General features: G+C 40.3%; 1 protein-coding gene across 13 annotated transcripts in view; it reads right to left on the reverse strand.

Annotated features, from left to right (window-relative positions):
• The window catches only part of TMEM164 (transmembrane protein 164), a 192,378-nt gene that overhangs the window by 111,664 nt on the left and 56,420 nt on the right, over nt 1-24,294 (reverse strand). For all 13 annotated transcript variants that reach the window (XR_016391292.1, XR_016391293.1, XR_016391291.1 and 10 more), the window contains one exon: nt 5,202-5,251. Coding sequence is in view for 10 of the 13 variants with exons in the window: in XM_089904182.1 (XP_089760308.1) it covers nt 5,202-5,251 (50 nt within the window). In the remaining 3 variants the exon portion in view is untranslated. The remainder of the gene's footprint in view (nt 1-5,201; nt 5,252-24,294) is intronic.

Consider the following 24,294-nt stretch of genomic DNA (forward strand, 5'->3'; position numbering starts at 1 on the left):
ACAGAAAATGAGAAAACTCCCCCAAATTACTGAAAACTTAGACTAATGGCCATCCTGTTACAATAACCTGGAAGAAATCTCTATTAACAATAAACCTCAGGCTGAAATGAGAAAAAAACAACCTGGGGCCAATTCGTGCAGCAGAAACCTGGAACAAGATAGTAAAACACTAAGACCTTACACCGCTGTCAGCCCCATGGCTTAGCAATGGAGAGTTCATCTAGTAACCAGCAAACTGGACAGCCATGCCTCCACTACAGGGCTACTGCTTGCAAGGAAAACCAACAACTCCCAAAGCTGGTCTATATCCATTTGGAGACTCCTCCCATAAACCAAAAGGGCTGAAGTGATGGCTTTGGTACTGTCACACTGCATTCTGGGAGTGGGAGACTTCACAAGTAAAACTCAGGGACCAATGCATGTTGGAGGCTGTAGTTTTTCACATACTTTATATGTTCAGCGTGTCAGAGAATCTAGTAGTAGGACTAAGCGATTCTATATGCGTCTAGCAGAACCCACCAGATGAAGCTGCTAGACACTGGGAAATGGGTTGGAAGCTCTGTGCATCAACCTGGCCACCAGGAGTGGAGCTGAGAAGGGGTTCTAACCAATACCAAAGAGAATATGAGGATACTCAAATGAAATCCACATGTCCTGTGTCTTTAACAAAGAATAAATAAATCTTCCTTCTAATATGCATAAACATACCCCCAAAGACAGCATGCTTCCTATGAAAACCTCTAGCAGCAGAAGGGAAATGTGTATCATTCTGAAGACTTTGAGGAAGCACAAAAGTCTACATTTAGTGTCTGAACCAGAAGAAATATTTTAGAAAATGGCATCCTCAAGAGAACACAAGAAAACATGGACTCTGTGAAACAGGTATAGAAAGCCACTGGAATCAAAACATATTGAGAAGGAAAGACACCAAACTGGAGTGAAGAGAAAGCTCAGCAAACCAAGGAAGAATTACAAAGAAATATTGTAGCAGCAGAATTAAATTTCACATTGGAGATGGCAAAGAGCAGAATCTACCAAATTCATAGTATGGTGGTCAAATCTGAACCTCTCCCAAGTATGCAGAGGAAAAGGAAAGCTGACCTTAGAAATCCAACAAAGGTTGTTATTAGGAAATCTATTAATGTAACGCACCAAATGGGGAGGTCAAAGGAGAACACCCAAATGAACCTCTCAACAGATCCTCAAAAAGCGTTAGCTAAATTCAGCAACCATTCCTGATTTTAAAAGGGGGGGTTGATAATTTAAGAATAAATTCTTTAACATTATAAAGGATGTTTAATCTTAACCAACAAACAACATGAGAGTCAACAGAGAAAACACTAGGAACATTTCCACTAAAATCAGAAACAAGGCAAGAATTCCGGCCAGTACTACTATTATTTAACATCGTCCTGGAAGCTCTAGTTAATACAATCAGACTTGAAAAAAGTTGCTCTTTGAAGGGAGATAAAGTTATCATATGGAAGTTGATACTATTAATTTCCAAAATAATCCAAGTGAAGCAACTGAAAAACTACTAAAAGAGTTAAGCATGGTGGCCAAATATAAAATAAACATATAAAAAAATCAAAATCTTTCCTATGTACCAGTAATAATTAGTTTGAAAATATAATAAATAAATGATACCATAAACTACAAACTGTCCAGGAATGACGTTGATGAGAAATCTGCGGGATACACAATCCACACACACACCCTAGAATAAATTAAGAAATCTACCATATGTCTTTTCCCGGATAGAGAGACTCACTATGGTAATGACATTAATGAAATTTTAGATTTAAAGTAATTCCAATCAAAATAACAGTATTTGGAAGAAGAGTCTGACAAAAACATTTTAAGTTCATTTGGAAGGCAAAAATGGTTCGGACTAGCTATGAAAAAAGTGTGAGTAAAGGAACAGTCTGGAAAGAATGGTGAAGAGAAATCTGGCCTGCTGGCTGTTACAAATACAAGAGTCTGAAATTGGTGGCAAACTCAGCAGAGACATCGATGGGATAGTATAACAAGCCACCCAAATAAACCCTAGTTTATCAAAAGCGTTTGATAAAATACAGAACCATTTCCATTTAAAATATCTCCAAGTAAATGTGGAGACTATTTAAATATAATAGACTATTTGACAAATACCAACAGCAAATATGGAGGAACACCATTTCTATTTGAAATTAGTTATAGACAGAATGGCCCACCAGCATCATTTTTATTTAACGCTGTCTTTGAATTTCTAGCAAAAACAGAAGAAAATGAAATAAATGATATAACCATTGGAAAGAAAAGATAAAAGTTACCAGAACTAACAAAACAATTAGGTAAGATAGCTAGATATAAAAACTATTTTTAAAATTAATAAACTTTTTCTATTCTAGCAAGAGGCATTTAGGAACGGAAAGGAGGATAGTATTCCACTCATAACAAACAAAAAAGTTCTTAAATCTTTAAGAATAAATGTATCAAGAAAGGCATAAAACAAGATCTGAGCAGATGGAAAGAAATGCCATTTCTTAGACAAAAAGAGCTATAGGTTTTAAAAAATCAATTCTTACAAAACTGAAATATAAATTTAATGCAATTCTAATTAGAATCCCAATAGGGTGGGGTTGGGAGGGCTGAATAAGTGATATTAAAATGTGTAGAAAAGAAAAAATACCAAAGAATAGCCAAGGAAAATATTATTGAATCTAATGTAATCCAATCAACATGATTTAGGTACACAAATAGACACACAGATGAAACAGAGCAGAGAATCCATAAATGGATCCTCGTATATAAAAAGTTTGATGACAAAGATAGCAGTTCAGTTCACAGGGGAGAGTAAGGATTACTTAACATATTATGCTACCGTCACTGGTTATCCATCTTTGAGAAAACAGTCTTAACGAAGACTGGGAACCCAGAAGCTATAAGAAAATAATCATATTTGGATATGCAAAAGATTATGTGGAAAAATATACCATCAGTAAAGTCAATACATACAGATTTGGGAAAGATATCTATAATAAAGATGGTAGGCCAAGGGCCAATATCCAAAATATACAAAGAGGGCTTACAGGTTAAGAAAAATATAAATAACCCCTAGGAAATGGGCAGATAATATGAACAGATAATTCAAAGAGAAAATCCAATCGGACCAAAACAGAGAGAGAGAGAGAGAGAGAGAGAGAGAGAGAGAGAGACAAAACCAAAATGCATTAGTAGCCAAGGAAATACATCCATTAAGTTGTCAGAATTATAAAAGAACCATAAAACCTTATGCTAGTAGGGATGTGAAACAAACAGTGATCTCATATGTTACATATAAAAGGGAAAAGTGAATTATAACAGCCTGTTTTTGTAAATCAATATGGAAACAAATATTTATTTATATATAAACATTTGTGTCTGTGTGTATAAATTGAAAGCACCAGTATATAAGGGCATAAGCACAATGATGTTTAATTCAAGCATTGACTGTAGTGGCCGAAATCTGGAAAGAATGTAAATGTTCATTAGTAGGGGAATAGCTAAATAAATTGTGCATCCATGAAATATTTTCCACTCTTTTAAAAGAATAAGAGCCATACCAAGAGGCTTTGATAGATTTTCATGAGATGAAAAAAGTAGGATGTGTTAAAGTATATACAGAATTCTATTTTTATAAAACAATTAACAAAAACAGCAAAACATTCCAAAACCGGTGTGTGTGTGTGTGTGCGTGTGTGTGTGTGTGTGTGTGTGTGTATGCATGTGTATACCTGTGAGCATGGAGAAAAATATGGAAGGATACATACTGGTTTGGTAATATACAGGGATGATGTGGAAAGGTAGAGGCAAGGGACAAACCAAATAAGGAAAAGGACAGGGTAAAAAGGACCACTATAAAAAAAAATAAATCCAGCAGTTATATGTATGTATTTTATATGTACAAACACACATAAATTGAATTAAATTTAGAGAAGATACAATAAAAAAACTAAATGCGGTCTCTGCTTGTTAAATTTTAAAAAAAAGCAAAAAAGGAAGGCAATAACCAAAATAATCTCTTGGTGGGATTAGGGGTGGTGTTTATTTTCTTCTTTATGTTTCTGCATTTTCTATAATGAGAACTGTTACTCTCATAATAATGAAATAAAACCAATACATGTTACTTTTAAAACATGACACTGAAAAATTGAGCCCATTTTGGGAAATCAAGGGGGGAAAACAGGGTTAAATACACCTTCCGCTTAGAAGCTGTCCAAGTAAGAGCTTATGAAATCAGGATCCATTACCCCTCATCCAGCAGAAAGTTATATTCACCTCAGGCAAGAGACTAAGTGGCTATTCCAAGGAGCTATCTGAAGCAGCAAATAGGGTATATTTTCCCCTACCTAACACTTTAAAGACTTAACTAAATCAGAAAGCCATTTACACCACTCTCAATTATCTAAGGATTGGCTGGGCTCTTTACTTTTTGCCCCCTCGCTCTGGCTTGCAGCCATTTCCCTGCTCAGAAACAGCTCCAAAATGGGGGCCAGAGAAGGGGGAAAGAGACAAGATTAATTGGGTCGATTTAGCTTCTCATTAGCAACTCTAATAAAAGGTTTGATAAATGAGATGGTCACAACTCGTGGTTAAAATGAGGCTTCCGGGACTCTTGAGAATTTCATTTAAGCAAACTTGCCTTCAGACAAACACGATTTGCCTGCAATACATTTTAATGGATCTGATGCTTTCTATTTTAAAGAAAGTCAGGACTTGTAATAAGGTGATATTTTTCTCTCCTCAATTTAATTTGCACTTTAACAACAAAAAAAACCCCATAAAAACTCAAAACAAAGTCCTTCAAAGTATCCTCAGTGGAACAGCAGGACCACAGTACAAAGATTCGCTAAAAGAGGGGAGCTGTCTGGCCCCCAGCATACTCAAGAGAAACTTTATGAGGGCAGCAAACTTCCAAGGGGGAATGTCTTGGCCATAAAACACCACCACAAAGAATCGCTGAAAAGGATCTGTCAGGGCTTGACAAAAGCACAAAGGCCAAATCTCCACATACAACATTTGCCTGTTTCATTGGACCCTTGAAGACTTTTGTCCCTTGGGAAGCCCAGACACAAAGCATTGCAGGTTCAAGGTGGTCACAAGCAATGTGTTCATCATCCTTTGTAATCAAACAGACAAGACAGTTCAGCAATGGCAACAGAAAAACAATCTCCCCTTACTTGAAGACGACGACAGCTCCCGGACATGGAGGGCAGGCCAGGAGAAAGATCTGCAATGGAAAAAAAATTAAGTATGGTTATCAAGAGAAATGCTGGACACAGTGAGACAGTGTTATTTTAATAATAATAATAATAATTAATAACCAAACTCTTACACAGAAAATGTAACATAAAAGTCTTTAAAAGACAAGCAGGTGGTGTTCCAAACATGTCTGTGTTTGCACATGCATCTATGTGTGCCTGTCTGTTCCGGCTGTGTGTGTGTGATGGGGAAGGGGTAGGTCGGGGAGAGAGGGAAAGAGATGGATGAAGAGCGGAAGAAGTAATTGGTGGAGGGGTAGGAGATGGGGAGAGCTTTTCTTAAGCCATTTCAGCCTCTAAAACACTTCCTCTTAACCTCTAGAAGACTCAATTTTTCAATTCTTCAAGTTCAGCATGACACGAGTAGCCAGTATGACAAGCTTTTAACCTAGGACAAGTAAAAATGGATTCTGAGATAGGACAAATACACAAATGCCATCTGGTTTGCCTCCCATGGGGGAAGGTGGGTTAATCAATACCTAGCTTTGCCAGATTTAGAAAGAAAAATACAGGATGCCAAGTTAAATTTGAATTTCAAATAAACAATGAAAAATGTTTTAGTATAAGTATATCCTGAACAGTGTATGGAGCGTACATATACTAAAACATTATTCATTGTTTATCTGAAATTCAAATTTAACTGGACAGCCTGTATTTCATCTGGCAATCCTATCAATATTGCCACCCCCCAGGCCCTTAGCCTCCCTTTGATTTTGAAGGGGAGCAGAATTTGCTACCCCAAAGTTTGTTTCTTTGGCATAAGGATTACTTTAGGCTGGTTGTTTTTAAGAAACAACAGACATAGGAAAAGCTCTGAAAACTGTGTAGAAGTTACCCTTCTGTAAGAGACATCTACACTTATAAGGAAAATCTCCATTTGTTAAGGTGTCTCCCTCTAGGAAAAGAAGGAAGACTCTAAATCTCTAGAAACTCTCAACAATGGAGAAGGCAAGGACCTAAATCTGCCTAACAACCTTACCCTTGTTCACTGTGCTTTTCCTGGTCACCTCCAGGAACTGGTCTCCTCCACCCCTACCCAGCAACCAACACTCAACATCTTTCTTTTAACTTTGGCTGAAGATGGTATTTAAGGTGGTGGATTGGGCCATTTCAGGGAGTTAGTCAGTTTTCCTGAGTCTCCCTCATGTATACAGGAGGTATACATGTTTTTAAACTTCCGTTGTTTTTCTTCTATTATTATTATTTTCCTCCTTCACATTTGATTGGTTTGTTTCGAAGCATGACTAAGTGGGTCCCCTTCTAGTCTCCCTGCTCAAACCAAACAAAAAGAACCTGGTCCTTCTAAGAGACCATCAGTTCCATGCTTTGAACTAGGCCTGGGTTACAGCCTTCAAAAACCTACAGCCGTGGCAGTCTGACTGCACCAAAGCACTGGTTCTCAAGAGGGACAAGGAAAGCCCTGCAGAGCACTTATAAAATGTGCAAATTCCTGGGTTCCCCCCATTGGGAATGCTGATTCCAGAAGTTTGGGGTTCCAGGAATCTGCGCATTTTAACAAATGCCCCAGGAGATTCAAACACTCCAGGCAGCCAGACGTGCTGAAGGTTTGATCAAAGACATTCAGGAAAAAAAAAAAAAAAAAGACATTCAGCAGGAGAAGGATTGACAAAAGAATGAAACTCATGTTTATGGAGTTACTTTACCTACAGTGACTTAATGGTGAGGATTTACAAAATCATTGATATGTGTCCCTCTCTTGTGGTGAGCATTTATGAGCAGACCTTATCTGCATTATGGGCTAGTTTGGCTTTGTCACGAGTATATTCTTTATATTCTGTCCTTCAGTTCTCTCAGAATCTACACTTAAGAGGAAAGGGTACTATAAGGAAAATCACTATAAGTAGAGACACCTGCTTGAATCCCTGCCACGCAGAAGAGAAAGAATGGAAAAGAAAAAGGGTCTTGAAAGGAACACGGCCAGGAGTCCATTACCCACACAATACTTCATCAGAGAACCCCGCCAAGAAAATATCCATCGAGAACATGCCTTTCCCCTGTGGATCAATTTGATTAAAAGTGCAAAACCAATGACAGTTGCAGGTCCACAATCCTTTTATCTGCCATCGCCAAATCCAAAAAGCTCTAAAAACCAAAAGTCTGTTTTTTGTTTGTTTGGTTTTTTTTCAAAACTAATTTGGTAACAGATATGACTTGAACTGAGCTGAGGCTACTTACAGACTTTCTTTATTCCATTTATGGTGAGTATACACACATTTTCCACAAAAAGAATGTATTTTGAATACGGGGTGCTGTCCCAGACCCCACTGGGAGTGTCTGTAAAACACGTTCACTGGGGCTTCCCTGGTGGCACAGTGGTTGAGAATCTGTCTGCCTGTGCAGGGGACGCAGGTTCAAGCCCTGGTCCAGGAAGATCCCACATGCCGTGGAGCAACTAAGCCCATGTGCCACAACTACTGAGCCTGAGCTGTACAGCCCACGAGCCACAAGTACAGAGCCTGCGTGCCACAACTACTGAAGCCCACGCACCTAGAGCCCGAGCTCCTCAACAAGAGAAGCCACCACAATGAGAAGCCCACGCACCGCAACGAAGAGTAGCCCCCGCTCGCCACAACTAGAGAAAAGCCCGCACGCAGCAACGAAGACCCGACGCAGCCAAAAAAAACCACGTTCACTGTATTGCCTTTCTAAAATCCAAATAATTCAGACTTATGAAATACATCTGACCTTAATGGTTTGGGACAAGGATTGTCAACTTGGAATTTCAATCATCCAGACATGAACTTAACCCCACTCCTCAACCCCACCTGTCAGGAGCAGTCCAAGAAAGAAACAAAGCTGGTATTCTTTACCACTGTCCCAGCAGTAAAGTTACTCACCGTAGGCAAGGGACCAAGTTGGAGGCTGTACAGAGTTACCCAGCATCAGGCCCATCAAAGGCTACATTCAGAAGCTACAGTATATAGAAAGCAGACAGGGGCCCCTAACCACCTTGGAAAGAATACTTCTGGAGTCACCTAAGAGCCATGCCAGCAGTCTTCCTGAGCTTCTGGAATACCCTAGATACTTCCAACATGCGAAAACAGAGAAGCAAAAATGCGACACTGGGCCCCACTGTTCACTCTTACTTTTCTATACCCACAGCCAAGAGGAGATAAGCAGATTCTTGGGGGCCGATTTCCCTGTAACTGCTCCATTTGACTGGTTCTGATCCACGACAGCCCTATGCCAGAGGCCCAGAAACCTACTGAAGAAAGCAAGCCTCCAGTCCCAACTCACTCATGCATCTAATTTCTCTTCAGGTAGCTCTGCTAGTCTCGACTGTAACTGAGTTTTCCAACAGTTACTTTCCTGTGGCCATGTCATTTCCAACCAGCACGTTGGCCTTCCTCGTCTTGCCTGTCTATTCCCAACACCAGGATAGAGGGTATCTTTTTCAAGCAACCTTTAAAGCAGATACATGTAGACACATCAAAAAAGGAGATTTGAAAAATGACCCTAGGGACTTCCCTGGTGGCGCAGTGGTTAAGAATCCGCCTGCCACAGTGGTTAAGAATCTGCCTGCCAATGCAACGGACACGGGTTCGAGCCCTGGTCCGGGAAGACCCCACATGCTGCAGAGCAACTAAGCCCGTGCACCACAACTACTGAGCCCGTGTGCCACAACTACTGAAGCCCGCATGCCTAGAGCCTGTGCTCTGCAATGAGAAGCCACCGCAATGAGAAGCCAGCGCACCGCAACAAAGAGTAGCCCCAGCTCGCCACAACTAGAGAAAGCCCGCACTCAGCAACGAAGACCCAACACAGCCAAAAATAAACAAAATCTAAAAAAAAATTTTTTTTTAGTTTATATGAAAAAGGATCCCAACTCCATCCTATCTTTTTCCAGTAAACTCACAGTCTCCTCTAGCAACTTCATAGATTTATGACACTAAACCTCTCTGCTTTGTCATGCTGGAGCCACATCCATAATCACCATTAACCAAAGGAGAGGAGTGAAGATAACATGTTAATTCAGAGGCCCAAAGGCCCCCAGCCTTGGCCTGAATATCCCTGCTCTCTTCTTTGATTGGCTGCCAACTGCCTCCAAATTTTGCTGGCGTTTGTTTCAGCCTAGCAGACGGAAAGCTAAACTATCCCTTAAGCTGCAAACGGGGTGGGAAGAGAGGACACTTGGAAGTACAAACAAGGACGGCAGGAAGATGAGGAGGCATCTGAGCACATCCCAGCACCGACTCGGCACTCTGTGTTCATGCTGTCATCCGCCCAGCTGGGCACCTGAAGAAAAGGGCGTGGGCAGGGAGCACACAGAGAAATGCTACAAAGCACTTCCACTTACCCATCGCCTGGGAGGTAAGCAGGGCCTTGCTATGAAATCCCATTTTACAGATGGAGAAACCCAGGGGGAAGGTTCTGACAAGGTTTCTGGCAAGAACCCAGGTCCCGTAACTCCCAGATCAACACACTTTCCACCTCACACCTGACATGGTCCCAGCCTCACGGGGGCTTCTCTTCTTTAGACTCTAGCCCTGCCCCTAGACCCCCCAACAGAACACATGGCGCCACCGCAGGAGCCCCACACCTGTACCACCACACAAAGATCTACTCCTCACAAGGCGAGACATCTCAAAACACAAACCTGCCTGGGCAGCAAATTATATTTACGCAGATGGATTTCAGAGTCCAGCAGTCTCTAAAGACAGGCTCATCTTAGCTCCAACCTGCTTCATTCCCAGATCTGCTGGGTGCTGGCAGCTCCTGAATCCTTACAGAACTTGACTCTTGTTTGGCTGGTTTTTCCTGGCAAACCCTTCAGGTTCCATTCAAAAACCACCCTCTCGCAGCTTCCCCAGGAGAGACTGGCTCTCTAGCATCTTGCCCACAAACTCGAAAATTCAGCTTTTTCCCAAGCACCTAATCTAGGCACCAGCAGCTGTTCCAGTTCATCCTCTACCTCTGAACCACTCCGGTTCCAGGTTCCCACCTTCCCTACCCAAGCTCTCAGCATCACTCGACCCACTCCTGTTCCTGTCTCTGTTCCACAGTCATATCAGCCCCAAGTTCACTGGCATCAATATCCAGCTCCCTGTCAAATTCTGCTCTATCCAAACATTAGACTCAGTAAACCCCCATGGTCACAACGCGGAGAGAAGATAACTTTTGTTCACAGGAGGAAGCGGTTAACACTATGAGAAATGTATTTGGGAAGGACAGCCAGTCACCAAGACCATCCTAATTGAAGGGCTGGCCAGGTTAAGCAGTGAAGAGGGATGGGAAAATGAAATGAAAGGGAAAGAGAGTGAGAGAGGGACAGGAGAGTTGTGTTTGGCCTGCAACACAACCTTCCGAGGCCCAGCCCTTGCAGCTCCAATTCTCCTGGCTCCACCGCCTATGAGGGCACCCGACTATTTGGGGGTTCCTAAAGAGGAGTGCTTACAAACATTACCCACCATAGCAAAGATCCATTCCTTGGGCTGCCCAAAGTCTGTCCTAGGCTCTGTTCACCAATGTTTATACTCTTGGGTCCTCATCTTCTCTCTCCCTGGACCACTGAAATAATGTTCACTGGCCTCTTGCCTCCAGACACATTGCTGCAAGAGGGATCTATCTAAAATGCAGCTCTGATCTACCCTTTAAAATCCCTTAATGGCTGGCCAGTAACTACAGGAAAAGCTCAAGTTCCTTAGCATGGCAGGCAAGGCTTTCTCTACTCCGGACCCTGTCGATCTCTCCAGCGTGGTGGCCTCATGCATTGTCCCAAACTGTATCCTGAACATACTCCATGTCATAAACATGCTTCTACAATCTCATTTTCTAATAGCTTCATTTTATTCAATTATATGGATATGCAACAATTTACTCAACCAATCTCCTCCTGTCGCACACGTAAGTTATGTCTAAATTTTCAGATCCTTCTCTATTTAGCCTCCATTTGTAGAATAAGAATTTCTAGGTCTTCAAAGGGAATATACATTTTAAGGCTTTTAACGGATAATTCTAAACTGCCTTCCAGAAAATGTCTTTGAATGTATACTCCCGCCAGCAACATATGAGAATGTGTTTCTGCTACAGCCTGGCCAATAGGTCATTATCACTTTTTAAAAGGCAAAACACTGAAGGGGAGCAGAATTTGCCACCCCCGAATATGTCTCTTTGGCATAAGGACTATTTTGGGCTGGTTTAAAAAAAAAAAAAAAAGCAGATACAGGAGAAGCCCTGAAAATCAAGTATATAAGACTCTTTCTGTAAGAGACATTTACATTTATAAAGGAAAACTCCATTTGTAAGGGTGTCTCTCTGTACAAGAGAAGGATGACTCTGAATCTCTAGAAACTCTTATCAACAGAAAAGGCAGCAACTTAAATCTGCATAACAACCTTACCCTTGTTTACTGTGCTTTTCCTGGTCACCTTCAGGAACTGGCTCCCTCCACCCTTTTGTCTTTAGCTGCAGGTGATATTTGAGGTGGTGGCTTGGGCCCTTTGACAGAGTTATTCAGTTTTCCTGGGTCTCTCCCATGAACACAGGAGGTATACAAGTTATTAAATGTCTGTTTGTTTTCCTCTTGTTATTCTGTCTTTTATTACAAGGGGATCTCAGCCAAGAATTTAGAAGGGTAGAAGGAGAATTAATTTTCCTCCACTACAACACACACACACACATACACACACTCTTTATTGCTTTAATTTGCATGTCTCAGATTACCAGAAATATTAAACTATTTTCTAACATGTTTTTTGGCCAGCCATATTTCTCCTTTGGGGATGTGACCATCTGTGGCCTTGCCTATTTTTCAACTAGTATGTTCTTTTTCTTATTGGGTTATAAGAGCTATTTACATTTTAATGACATTGAATACAGACTATTTGACATCTACTGCAAATATTTTTCCCATGTTGCCATTGTTGTAGCTCTGGTTATGGTAGTTTTGTATGGAAGTTTTTGTATCTTTATGTAATCAGATATACTTGTTATTTCCTTGACGGCTTCTATCTTTGATGCCATGCTTTGAGTCTTTTACAATTTTTGTCAGTATAAGGAGCTGACAAAGAGCCTTCTCTCAAGAATTTAGACAAAAGGGAAATTGGAGTACCTACTAACAAACTCTCAGGCTTCAAAAATCAACATACGATAGATTTAAAAGACTGCAAATTCATTTTAAAGCCAGAATGTTCCCAGACTTGAAAGACCACATTGTAACCTGTTTGAATTACACCCAAAGAAAGAACGGGGTTGGCCAACAACTGAGGTATAGAAAAAGGAGAGTCACGAAGGCGTATATACTTGGTAGTGTCCACATCCAAGCACTATCCAGGGACCAGAGAACCTTAGCTTAAAAACATCAAGTTTTCTGGTCCCACTGCCAAATTCATCCCTATTAAGAGAATGGAAGCAGGATAGGGAGCATTGCTAAGTGGTTAAGATTATGGGCTTTAGAGTTAAGACAGACTCGGGTCCACATGCTGCCTCTGCCACTCACCAGCACTGTAACCTTGGACAAGAGACTGGAGGAATTTTCAACTCTAAAATAGGGATAAAAATAGCACCTATGTCTCACGAGGTTTTGGAGAGGATCAAATGAGATAAAGCAATCAAAGCACTTGGCACAATGTCTAGCACATAGCTAGCACTCAATACATAGTAGCTATAATTATTCTGATCTCAAAAGAAAATCCATCCCTACTGTGAGCTACATCAGCAAGAGCTTAGATTAAACTTCCAATTCATCTAACTACACTTGTTCTATTTCCATGCTTGTACTATAATGTGCTAATATATTACTTGGCTTCCCTTGTCCAGCTGCCTACAAGGAGAGAATCCTTAAACACTCGAGACTCAGTTTCCTCGTCTGTCAGATGAGAATTACATTAGTACTATCTCATAGGGTAGAGGTGAAGATTAAAGCACTTAGTTTGAAGCACTTAGTTCAGTGCCTGACACATTGTAAGGAATAAAATAAGTATGAGCTATTGATAGCATCATCCTTCTTGGATGCCCTTTCTGTTCTCCACTCACTGCAAATTCCATCCAGGCCCATAGCAAGTTCTAGTTCCCGCACAAAGCCTTCTCTAATAACTCCAGATAACACCTCTTTTTTCCCAATGGCCTATACAACTCATTAGGTACTTAGATTTTATTTAATTTGGAATATTAAGCGGCTCCCTATGGCTGCGCACAGTGCTCTCACGAGCTAGGATCTGATTATCAATTGTTCCCTCCTGGCGAATTTTAAATTGGCACTGGTGAGTCACTGAACAAATTCCAAAGTCATCTGTCGGGTAATTAAGGCTCTAGACAATGTGGCCCTCAGCTGCCTTGCCCACTATGCCTCAGGTTTTCACCCTGAACCTCAGTTTCTACATTCTAAAACAGAAAATAATAATAGTGCCTGCCTCCAACATCTTAAACTCAACTGTTGTTTGATGCAGATAACAAATGCTTTCTGGATATTTCCATCTGTATGTCATACAGGTGTCTCATGCCTACCATGCCTAAATCTGAACTTGCCGTCTTCTTTCCCTAACCCCCTCCCTCGCTTAACTGCTCCCTCAAAAAATGGGAGAGGAGGGACAGCTCTTCCAACAATAGAATTCCGACCGATAAAGGCAGAAGGCATGAGGGAAGCAAAATTAACATTAGGCAAACACTGCAGCAATGATTGTACGCAAGGACCATTGATAGACGCTGATTAATAGTGAAAGATGATCATTTCTGCACGGAAAGTACTTGTTAATTACAAAGGTAAAATAGTAACTTTACGGTGGAAAAATCTGGCAAACGACCAAGGTTAACATCACCAGAAATAACATATATCATCATGTACCCCCTGATATGATGTACCAAGAAGGGGAGGACATCACTTCTGTGGTATTTTTGCCAAAATTACTCAAATCTAACCATGAAAACAAAATCAAGTTAAGTCCAAATAAGGAACACTTTACAAAGTAACTGACCAGTACTCTTCAATACTGACAAGGTAATAAAAGACAGAGACTAAGGAATTGTCATGGATGGAGGAGACCTAACAACCAAACGCAATGTGGGATCCTGGACTGGATCCTGGAACAGACAAAGGACGTGTGTGGAAAAATTGGTGAAATCGGAATAAAGTCTATAGTTTAGTTCAAGCACCAATGCTAATTTCTCAGTCTTCAGGATTTTACCATGGTTATACAAGATGTTAACACTAGGGGAAGTTGAAGGAAGGGTATATAGAAATTCTCTGTAGTATCTTTACAACTCTTCTATAAATTGAAAATCATTTTAAAATACAAAGTTTTTGCAAACTACTATGTATAAAATAGATAAACAACAAGGTTTTACTGTATAGCACAGGGAACTATATTCAACATCTTGTAATAACCTATAATGGAAAAGAACCTGAACATATATATATATATATATATATATATATATATATATATATATACACACATGTATATAAAAGTGAATCACTTTGTTGTACAACTGAAACTAAAAAAACATTGCAAATCAACTACACTTCTATTAAAAAAATTAATTAAAAAAATAAAATACAAAGTTTTAAAAAACAGCAGTTATCCAATCAATTAGCCTATCTTCAAGCCTCAGAGCTATCTTTGATGCCACCCCTCTTTCTCAGGCCCCATATGTAGTCAGTCTCCAAGTCCTGTCATCTTGACATTTAACCTTTTCGTATATCTCAAATCCACCCTCATCATCTTTTCCTAGTTCACTCGCTCTCATTTTCTTCAACTACTATAACAGTTTCCGATCTGATCTCGAGGCCTCCAGTGTCTTCCCTTCTTCACTCTAGTTCATACAGTACTGCCAGGTTCCTCTTCTTAAAACAAAGCTCTGATCGTGTTATACAACTCACAAATTCTGGATGACAGATTCAACACAATCTCTATCAAAATCCAACTGATGGGAACTTCCCTGGTGGCACAGTGATTAAGAGTCCGCCTGCCAATGCAGCAGACACGGGTTCGAGCCATGGTCCGGGAAGATCCCACATGCCGCGGAGCAACTAAGCCCGTGCGCCACAGCTACTTAAGCCTGCGCGCCTAGAGCCCATGCTCAGCAACAAGAGAAGCCACTGCAATGCGAAGCCCACGCACCACAATGAAGAGTAGCCCCCACTTGCCACAACTAGAGAAAGCCCGCGCACAGCAACAAAGACCCAATGCAGACATAAATAAATAAAAAAATAAAAATTTTTTAAAAATCCAACAGATGTCTTTATACAAACTGGCAAGCTAATAATTCTAAAGTTAATATGGAATTGCAAGGTACCCCAAAGAGCCACAAAAACCTTGAAAAGAAGAATAAGTAGGAAGATCCACACTGCCAGATTTCAAAACTTACTACAAAGCAACAGTAATAAAGACAAAGTGGTGCTGGCACAAGGATAGGCATATAGGCTAATGGAAAGAATTCGAAGTCCAAAAATAAACCCTCCCAACTGATTTTCCACAAGGGGACCAAGACCATTCAATGAAAAAAAATTCTCTTCAACAAACAGTGTGAAGCCTCGTAGATAGCTTCACCCACCAGAGGGCAGACAGCAGAAGCAAGAAGAACTACAATCCTGCAGCCTGAGGAACGAAAACCACATTCACAGAAAGACAGACAAAATGAAAAGGTAGATGACAATGTCCCAGATGAAGGAACAAGATAAAACCCCAGAAAAACAACTAAATGAAGTGGAGATAGGTAACCTTCCAGAAAAATAATTCAGAAATAATGACGGTGAAGATGATCCAGGCCCTTGGAAAAAGAATGGAGGCAAAGACGGAGAAGATGCAAGAAATGTTTAACAAAGATCTAGAAGAATTAAAAAACAAACAGAGATGAACAATACAATAACTAAAATGAAAAATACACTAGAAGGAATCAATAGCAGAATAACTGAGGCAGAAGAACAGATAACTGACCTGGAAGACAGAATGGTGGAAACCACTGCCGCGGAACAGAATAAAGAAAAAAGAATGAACAGAAATGAAGACAGCCTAAGAGACCTCTGGGACAACATTAAACGCAACAACGTTCGCATTATACGGGTCCCAGAAGGAGAAGAGAGACAGAAAGGACCCGAGAAAATATTTGAAGAGATTATAGTCCGAAAATTCCCTAACACGGGGAAGGAAATAGCCACCCAAGTCCAGGAAGCGCAGAGAGTCCCAGGCAGGATAAACCCAAGGAGAAACACGCCAAGGCACATAGTAATCAAGTTGACAGAAATTAAAGACAAAGAAAAATTATTAAAAGCAACAGGGAAAAATGACAAATAACATACAAGGGAACTCCCATAAGGTTAACAGCTGATTTCTCAGCAGAAACTCTACAAGCCAGAAGGGAGTAGCATGATATATTTAAAGTGATGAAAGGGAAGAACCTACAACGAAGAATACTCTACCTGGCAAGGATCTCATTCAGAGTCGACGGAGAAATCAAAAGCTTTACAGACAAGCAGAACCTAAGAGAATTCAGCACCACCAAACCAGCTCTATAAGAGATGCAAAAGGAACTTCTCTAAGTGGGAAACACAAGAGAAGAAAAGGCCCTACAAAAACGAACCCAAAAACAATTGAGAAAATGGTAATAGGAACTACATATCGATAATTACCTTAAATGTGAATGGATTAAATGCTCCAACCAAGAGACAGAGACTCGCTGAACGGATACAAAAACAAGACCCGTATATATGCTGTCTACAAGAGACCCACTTCAGACCTAGGGACACATACAGACTGAAAGTGAGGGGATGGAAAAAGATATTCCATGCAAATGGAAATCAAAAGAAAGCTGGAGTAGCAATACTCATATCAGATAAAATAGACGTTAAAATAAAGAATGTCACAAGAGACAAGGAAGGACACTACATAATGAAGAAGGGATCAATCCAAGAAGAAGATGTAACAGTCATAAATATATATGCACCCAACATAGGAGCACCTCAAAACATAAGGCAGCAGCTATAAAAGAGGAAATCAACAGTAACACAATAATAATGGGGGACTTTAACACCTCACTTATAACAATGGACAGATCATCCAGACAGAAAATTAATAAGGAAACACAAGCTTTAAATGACACAATATATCTCATATATTTAATTGATATTTATAGGACATTCCATCTGAAAACAGCAGATTACACTTTCTTCTCAAGTGCACACGGAACATTCTCCAGGATAGATCACATCTTGGGTCACAAATCAAGCCTCGGTAAACTTAAGAAAATTGAAATCATATCAAGAATCTTTTCCGACCACAACACTATGACATTAGACATAAATTATAGGGAAAAAAATGTAAACTCCACAAACACATGGAGGCTGAACAATACGTTACTAAATAACCAAGAGATCAGTGAAGAAATCAAAGAGAAAATGAAGAAATACCTAGAGACAAATGACAATGAAAACACGACAATCCAAAACCTATGGGATGCAGCAAAAGCAGTTGTAAGAGGGAAGTCATAGCAATACAGTCCAACTTCAAGAAACAAGAAAAATATCAAATAAACAATCTAAACTTACACCTAAAGGAGCCAGAGAAGGAAGAACACACAAAACCCAAAGTTAGCAGAAGGAAAGAAATCATAAAGATCAGAGCAGAAATAAACAGAAACAAAGAAAACAATAGCAAAGATCAATAAAACTAAAAGCTGGTTCTTTAAGAAGGTAAACAAAATTGAGAAACCTTCAGCCAGACTCATCAAGAAAAAGAGGGAGAGGACTCAAATCAATAAAATTAGAAATGAAAAAGGAGAAGTTACAATGGACACCAAAGAAATACAAAGCATCATAAGTGACTACTGCAAGCAACACTATGCCAATAAAATGGACAACCTGGAAGAAATGGACAAAGCCTTAGAAAGGTATAACCTTCCAAGACTGAACCAGGAAGAAACAGAAAATATGAACAGACCAATCACAAGTAATGAAATTAAAACTGTGATTAGAAATCTTCCAACAAACAAAATCCAGACCAGATGGCTTCACAGGTGAATTCTATCGAACATTTAAAGAAGAGCTAACACCCATCCTTCCCAAACTCTTCCAAAAATTGCAGAGGAAGGAACACTCTCAAACTCATTCTATGAGGCCACCATCACCCTGATACCAAAACCAGACAAAGATACTACAAAAAAAGAAAATTACAGACCGATATCACTGATGAATATTGATGCAAAAATCCTCAACAAAATACTAGCAAACAGAATCCAACAACACATTAAAAGGATCATACACCATGATCAAGTGGGATTTATCCCAGGGATGCAAGAATTCTTCAATATATGCAAATCAATCAATGTGATACACCATATTAATAAATTGAAGAATAAAAACCATATGACCATCTCAATAGGTGCAGAAAAAGCTTTGGACAAAATTCAATACCCATTTATGACAAAAACTCTCCAGAAAGTGGGCACAGAGGGAACCTACCTCAACATAATAAAGGCCATATACAACAAACCCACAGCAAACATCATTCTCAATGGTGAAAAACTGAAAGCATTTCCCATAAGATGAGGAACTAGACAAGGATGCCCACTCTCGCCACTTTATTCAACATAGTTTTCGAAGTCCTAGCCACGGCAACCAGAGAAGAAATAGAAATAAAAGGAATCCAAATTGGAAAAGAAGTAAAACTGTCACTGTTCGCAGATGACAAGATACTATACATAGATAATCCTAAAGATGCTATCAGAAAACTACTAGAGCTAATCAATGAATTTGGTAAAGTTGCAGGACACAAAATTAACGCACAGAAATCTCTTGCATTCCTATACACTGACAATGAAAAATCAGAAAGAGAAATTAAGGAAACAATCCCATTCACCATTGCAACAAAAAGAATAAAATACCGGGCTTCCCTGGCGGCACAGTGGTTGAAAGCCCGCCTGCCGATGCAGGGGACACGGGTTCATGCCCCAGTCCGGGAAGATCCCACATGCCATGGAGCGGCTAGGCCCGTGAGCCATGGCTGCTGAGCCTGCGCATCCGGAGCCTGTGCTCCGCAACGGCAGAGGCCACAACAGTGAGAGGCCCACGTACCGCAAAAAAAAAAAAAAAAAAAAAAAGAATAAAATACCTAGGAATAAACCTACCTAAGGAGGTACAAGACCTCTACTCAGAAAACTGTAAGACACTGATGAAAGAAATCAAAAGTGACACAAACAGATGGAGAGATATACCTTTTTCTTGGATTGGAAGAATCAATATTGTGAAAATGACTATGCTACCCAAAGCAGTCTACAGATTCAATGAAGTCCCTATCAAATTACCAATGGAATTTTTTACAGAACTAGAATAAAAAATCTTAAAATTTGTATGGCAACACAAAAGACCCTGAATAGCCAAAGGAATCTTGAGAAAAAAACAAAACAAAAACAAACAACCGAGCTGGAGGAATCAGACTCCCTTACTTCTGACTATACTACAAAGCTACAGTAATCAAGACAATATGGTACTGGCTCAAAAACAGAAATATAGATCAACGGAAGAGGATGGAAAGCCCAGCGATAAACCCATGCACCTATGGTCAACTAATCTATGACAAAGGAGGGAAGGTTATACAATGGAGAAAAGACAGTCTCTTCAATAAGTGGTGCTGGGAAAACTGGACAGCTACATGTAAAAGAATGAAATTAGAACACTCCCTAACACCATACACAAAAAAACCCTCAAAATGGATTAAAGACCTAAATGTAAGGCCAGACACTACCAAACTCTTAGAGGAAAACATAGGCAGAACACTCTATGACATAAATCACAGCAAGATCCTCTTTGACCCAACTCCTAGAGAAATGGAAATAAAACCAAAAATAAACAAATGGGACCTAATGAAACTTCAAAGCTTTTGCACAGCAAAAGGAACCATAAACAAGACGAAAAGACAACCCTCAGAATGGTTAAAATATTTGCAAATGAATCAACAGCAAGGGATTAATCTCCAACATATATAAATAGCTCATGCAGCTCAATATCAGAAAAACAAACAACCCAATCAAAAAATGGGCAGAAGACCTAAATAGACATTTCTCCAAAGAAGAGATACAGATGGCCAAGAGGCACATGAAAAGCTGCTCCACATCACTAATTATTAGAGAAATGCAAATCAAAACTACAATGAGGTATCACCTCACACCAGTCAGAATGGCCATCATCAAAAAATCTACAAAAAGTAAATGCTGGAGAAGGTGTGGAGAAAGGGGAACCTTCCTGCACTGTTGGTGGGAATGTAAATTGATACAGCCACTATGGAGAACATTATGGAGGTTCCTTAAAAAACTAAAAATAGAATTACCATATGACCCAGCAATCCCACTACTGGGCATATACCCAGAGAAAACCATACTTCAAAAAGACAGATGCACCCCAATGTTCATTGCAGCACTATTTATAATAGCCAGGTCATGGGAGCAACCTAAATGCCCATCAACAGACAAATGGATAAAGAAGATGTGGTACATATATACAATGGAATATTACTCAGCCATAAAAAGGAATGAAATTGGGTCATTTGTAGAGATGTGGATGGACCTAGAGACTGTCATACAGAGTGAAGTCAGAAAGAGAAAAACAAATATTGTATATTAACGCATATATGTGGAATCTAGAAAAATGGTACAGATCAACCAGTTTGCAAGGCAGAAATAGCAACACAGATATATGGACACCAAGGGGGGAAAGGGGGGTGGGGCAGGATGAACCGGGAGATTGGGATTGACATATATACACTAATATGTACAAAATAGATAACTAATAAGAACCTGCTGCATAACAGGGAACTCCACTGTACAGTAGAAACTAACACAACATTGTAAAACAACTATATCCCAGTTAAAAAAAAAAATGGTGCTGGGACAACTGGATTTCCACATGTATAAGAATGACATTTGGACCCCTACCTCACAATTGTGTTCAGAAATTAACTCAAAATGAATCAAAACCTAAATATAAAAGCAAAAAGTATAAAACTCTTAAAAGTAAACATAATGGTAAATCTTCATGATCCCAATTTGGCAATGGATTCTTAGATGTGACACCAAAAGCACGAGCAACAAAAGAAAATATAGGTAAGCTGGACTTCATGAAAATTAAAATATTTTCTGCCTCAAAGTATATTATCAAGAAAGTAAAAAGACAACCCAAAGAATGGGAAAAAAATTTTGCAAGTCTTGTCTCTGACACAGGTCTAGTATGCAGAATACATAAGTGGCTCTCAAAACTCAATAATAAAAAGACGATAGTTAAAAAGTGGGCTAAGGATTTGCATAGACATTTTTTTTCTAAAAAGACATATGAATGACCAATACACACATGAAAAGTTATTCAGTGCTTAGAGCGAGGGGGATGGGAGGACAGGTAGGGGAATGTTAGCTAAATGGTATGGAGCTTCTTTTTTGAGGTGATGAAAATGTTCTAAACTGACTGTGGTCATGGCTACACATACCTGTGAATACACTAAAAACCAATGATTGAACACTTTAAGTGGGTGAACTGTACGGTAATGAATTATATCCCAATAAACCATTTTAAAAAAAAACAAACTTCAGATGGCTCCTTATTGCTTGTTGAATAAAGTCCAAACTCTTTAATTTGGCATCCAAATCCCTCCCCTCCCCCATCATCATTTGATCTTCCCCACCAGCGTTATCGCTCACTACCCTTTTTCACAAACCAAACTGAATTATTTACCATTACCCATATACCCCATGCAGTTTCCTATCTTTGTCTTTCCTCTTGCTAGTCCTTTCCCCTGGAACTCTCTCCTCACAATTCATCTTCACATGTTTATACTCTGCTTCTCTTACAAGGCCCAGTTCAAATGCTCCCTCCTATGCAAATCCTTCCTGTTCTTCAACCCTCTATGAGGGCCTCAAAAATTTATTTACTAAAAGAATGAACGTAAGTAGTCCTCCCGTATGATGGTTCCCACTGCCAGATGATAATCCTCTCAAAGCCATAACTGCACTTCTCTCTTCCTTTCCTAGCTACAGCAGCTCACAGCTTCAAGCCCCACCCCCCTTAATAAGTCCCTGAGAATGGTTCCAAACTGCTAGTCTCTACCTCTCCCAGAAACCTGCTCAAGATGAAGAAAACTGACATTACATTATGCCAGGGCCGCCGAGTATAGTTGTGTAGGTTGTGCCCTGCACAACCCTAGTGGCGCCATTCATTTATAGTCTATGTGAATGGCACCCTCTCCTAGGGTTGTGCAGTGCATAGCCATTCGTGGCGGCCCTGCTTGGAAATATCAGAATTTGGGAACAAAGCCAAAAAGAGCACTCAATGAGAAGAAATCACTCTATATATCGTTGTTGAGAAGTGGGTATTTTCCAAATCTTATGAAGAAGATGGAAAAGAAACTCAGGAGAATAACATGGTCTTAACACACACAGTGTTTGCATGGAAATAGAAAACAGAAACATCCAAGAGAAAAACTGTCACTGATGTTTTTTCCAGCAGTGGAGAGAGAAAAGGACCCATGTTCTTGTCAATACAAAGGTGTGATATACCTACATGGTCTCTTTCATAAGACCCTTCAATTCCATTAGGTTCTGATTTTAGGTTATCAAATAAGCCCCTGTTTAATTTGGCTTCAGGAATCTTGCTATCAGGAAAGGTATGACCTGACATAGACACAAGTGTTATGTGTCTATACAGATCTCTCTCCCATCATCGATCCATTCATATCCACCTTGTGGTTAATCAAGCAGTCTTTTGTAAGGTTGGGAGTGTGAAACCAACATCCCTAGGCAAGCTGATAAAAATTAGGCTTTGAACCCAGCAACCAAGTTGCAGAGTTGGGACCCATGTCAACTCTACTGTGGCACAGACACCTTCTAAGTCCCAGCCGGAAACAAGTCCCCCTCTGACTACCACATCTAAACCGCAAGCAGTAATGTAGGACTCCTATGGGGAGCCATAAATAGCTGGAAAGATGGGCTGTGAAGACAGGTGAGCTAGTAACAGGGTCCAAATATGCCAGATGTTGGGTTTGTTACTTTTCGTCCCCACTCCAGTTCAGTTCGGCCTCCTACTTTCATATTTGCTCGACCCAGCATATTTCATTCCACTTCTACCTCCTCCGGACAGTTCCTGGATAACACTTCCCCAATGGGTCATTCCTTTTCTGAACACCATCTGCATGTATTGCTACTATACACTTATCGCACCTTACTGTTGTAAATAATAACAGTAGTAGTAGTGGTGATGATGAGATTAATGTTAACAATAACAGCAGCAACTATTATTTATTGAGTGCTTCACTAGGCACTATATTCATGTATTCCTCATAGCAATCCTATGAGGTAAGTGCTATTCCCCACCCCAACTCACCTCCGTTTACATATGAGGAAACTGAGCTAAGGAAAGGTTAAGTAACTTGTCTAAGGTCACACGACTAAGTAAGTCAGGCCTTGAACACAGAACTGTCTGATTGCAAAGACGTGTTTGTAGCCAATACTACCTTTTGTCTCCCCCATTTGTCTTTTGAGAAGTTTCCTCTGCCTCCACGCCCCATAGTCCCTAACATAGGGTCAGACACAGAAACGCTCGCCAGGAAACCTGTGCAAGTGTGACTCTGTTCCCTGGCTACAGCACAGCCCAAAACACAAGCTGGAAGAGGAGGGAAGAGGGGCAGTGAGTACAGAGACGCATGACCTTTTGGGGAGCCACGGGAGTCCTCCTCCTCTGGCCCATTTAGGACAGGATCATGCTGCTACCTTGACCTCAATCCCAGAAAAATATTTAGAACAGGATAGATAACCTGGTTGTCTTAAAACTCTTCCAGACAACTCTGAAGGAACAGAGCCTGGGCCAACCCGTGGGAGGGATGCATGGTATCCAGTTTCCTGCAGGAAGGGAACCAACTGTGTCAGGGTCACAGCCACGTGGGCCAGCAAATGTTTGCAGAGCTCTGCCACCGAGAAGCTTTATGACTATGGTCATGGAATTGGGGGGGGGGAGGGGAACAGGAGTATTTTTAAAGAAGGGAGCTATAGGGCTTCCCTGGTGGTGCAGTGGTTGAGAATC

The sequence above is a fragment of the Delphinapterus leucas genome, chromosome X (assembly GCF_059928025.1).
Source record: "Delphinapterus leucas isolate spDelLeu-1000000601 "Yukka" chromosome X, BTC_Dleu_Yukka2, whole genome shotgun sequence".
NCBI classification, from domain to species: Eukaryota; Metazoa; Chordata; class Mammalia; order Artiodactyla; family Monodontidae; genus Delphinapterus; species Delphinapterus leucas.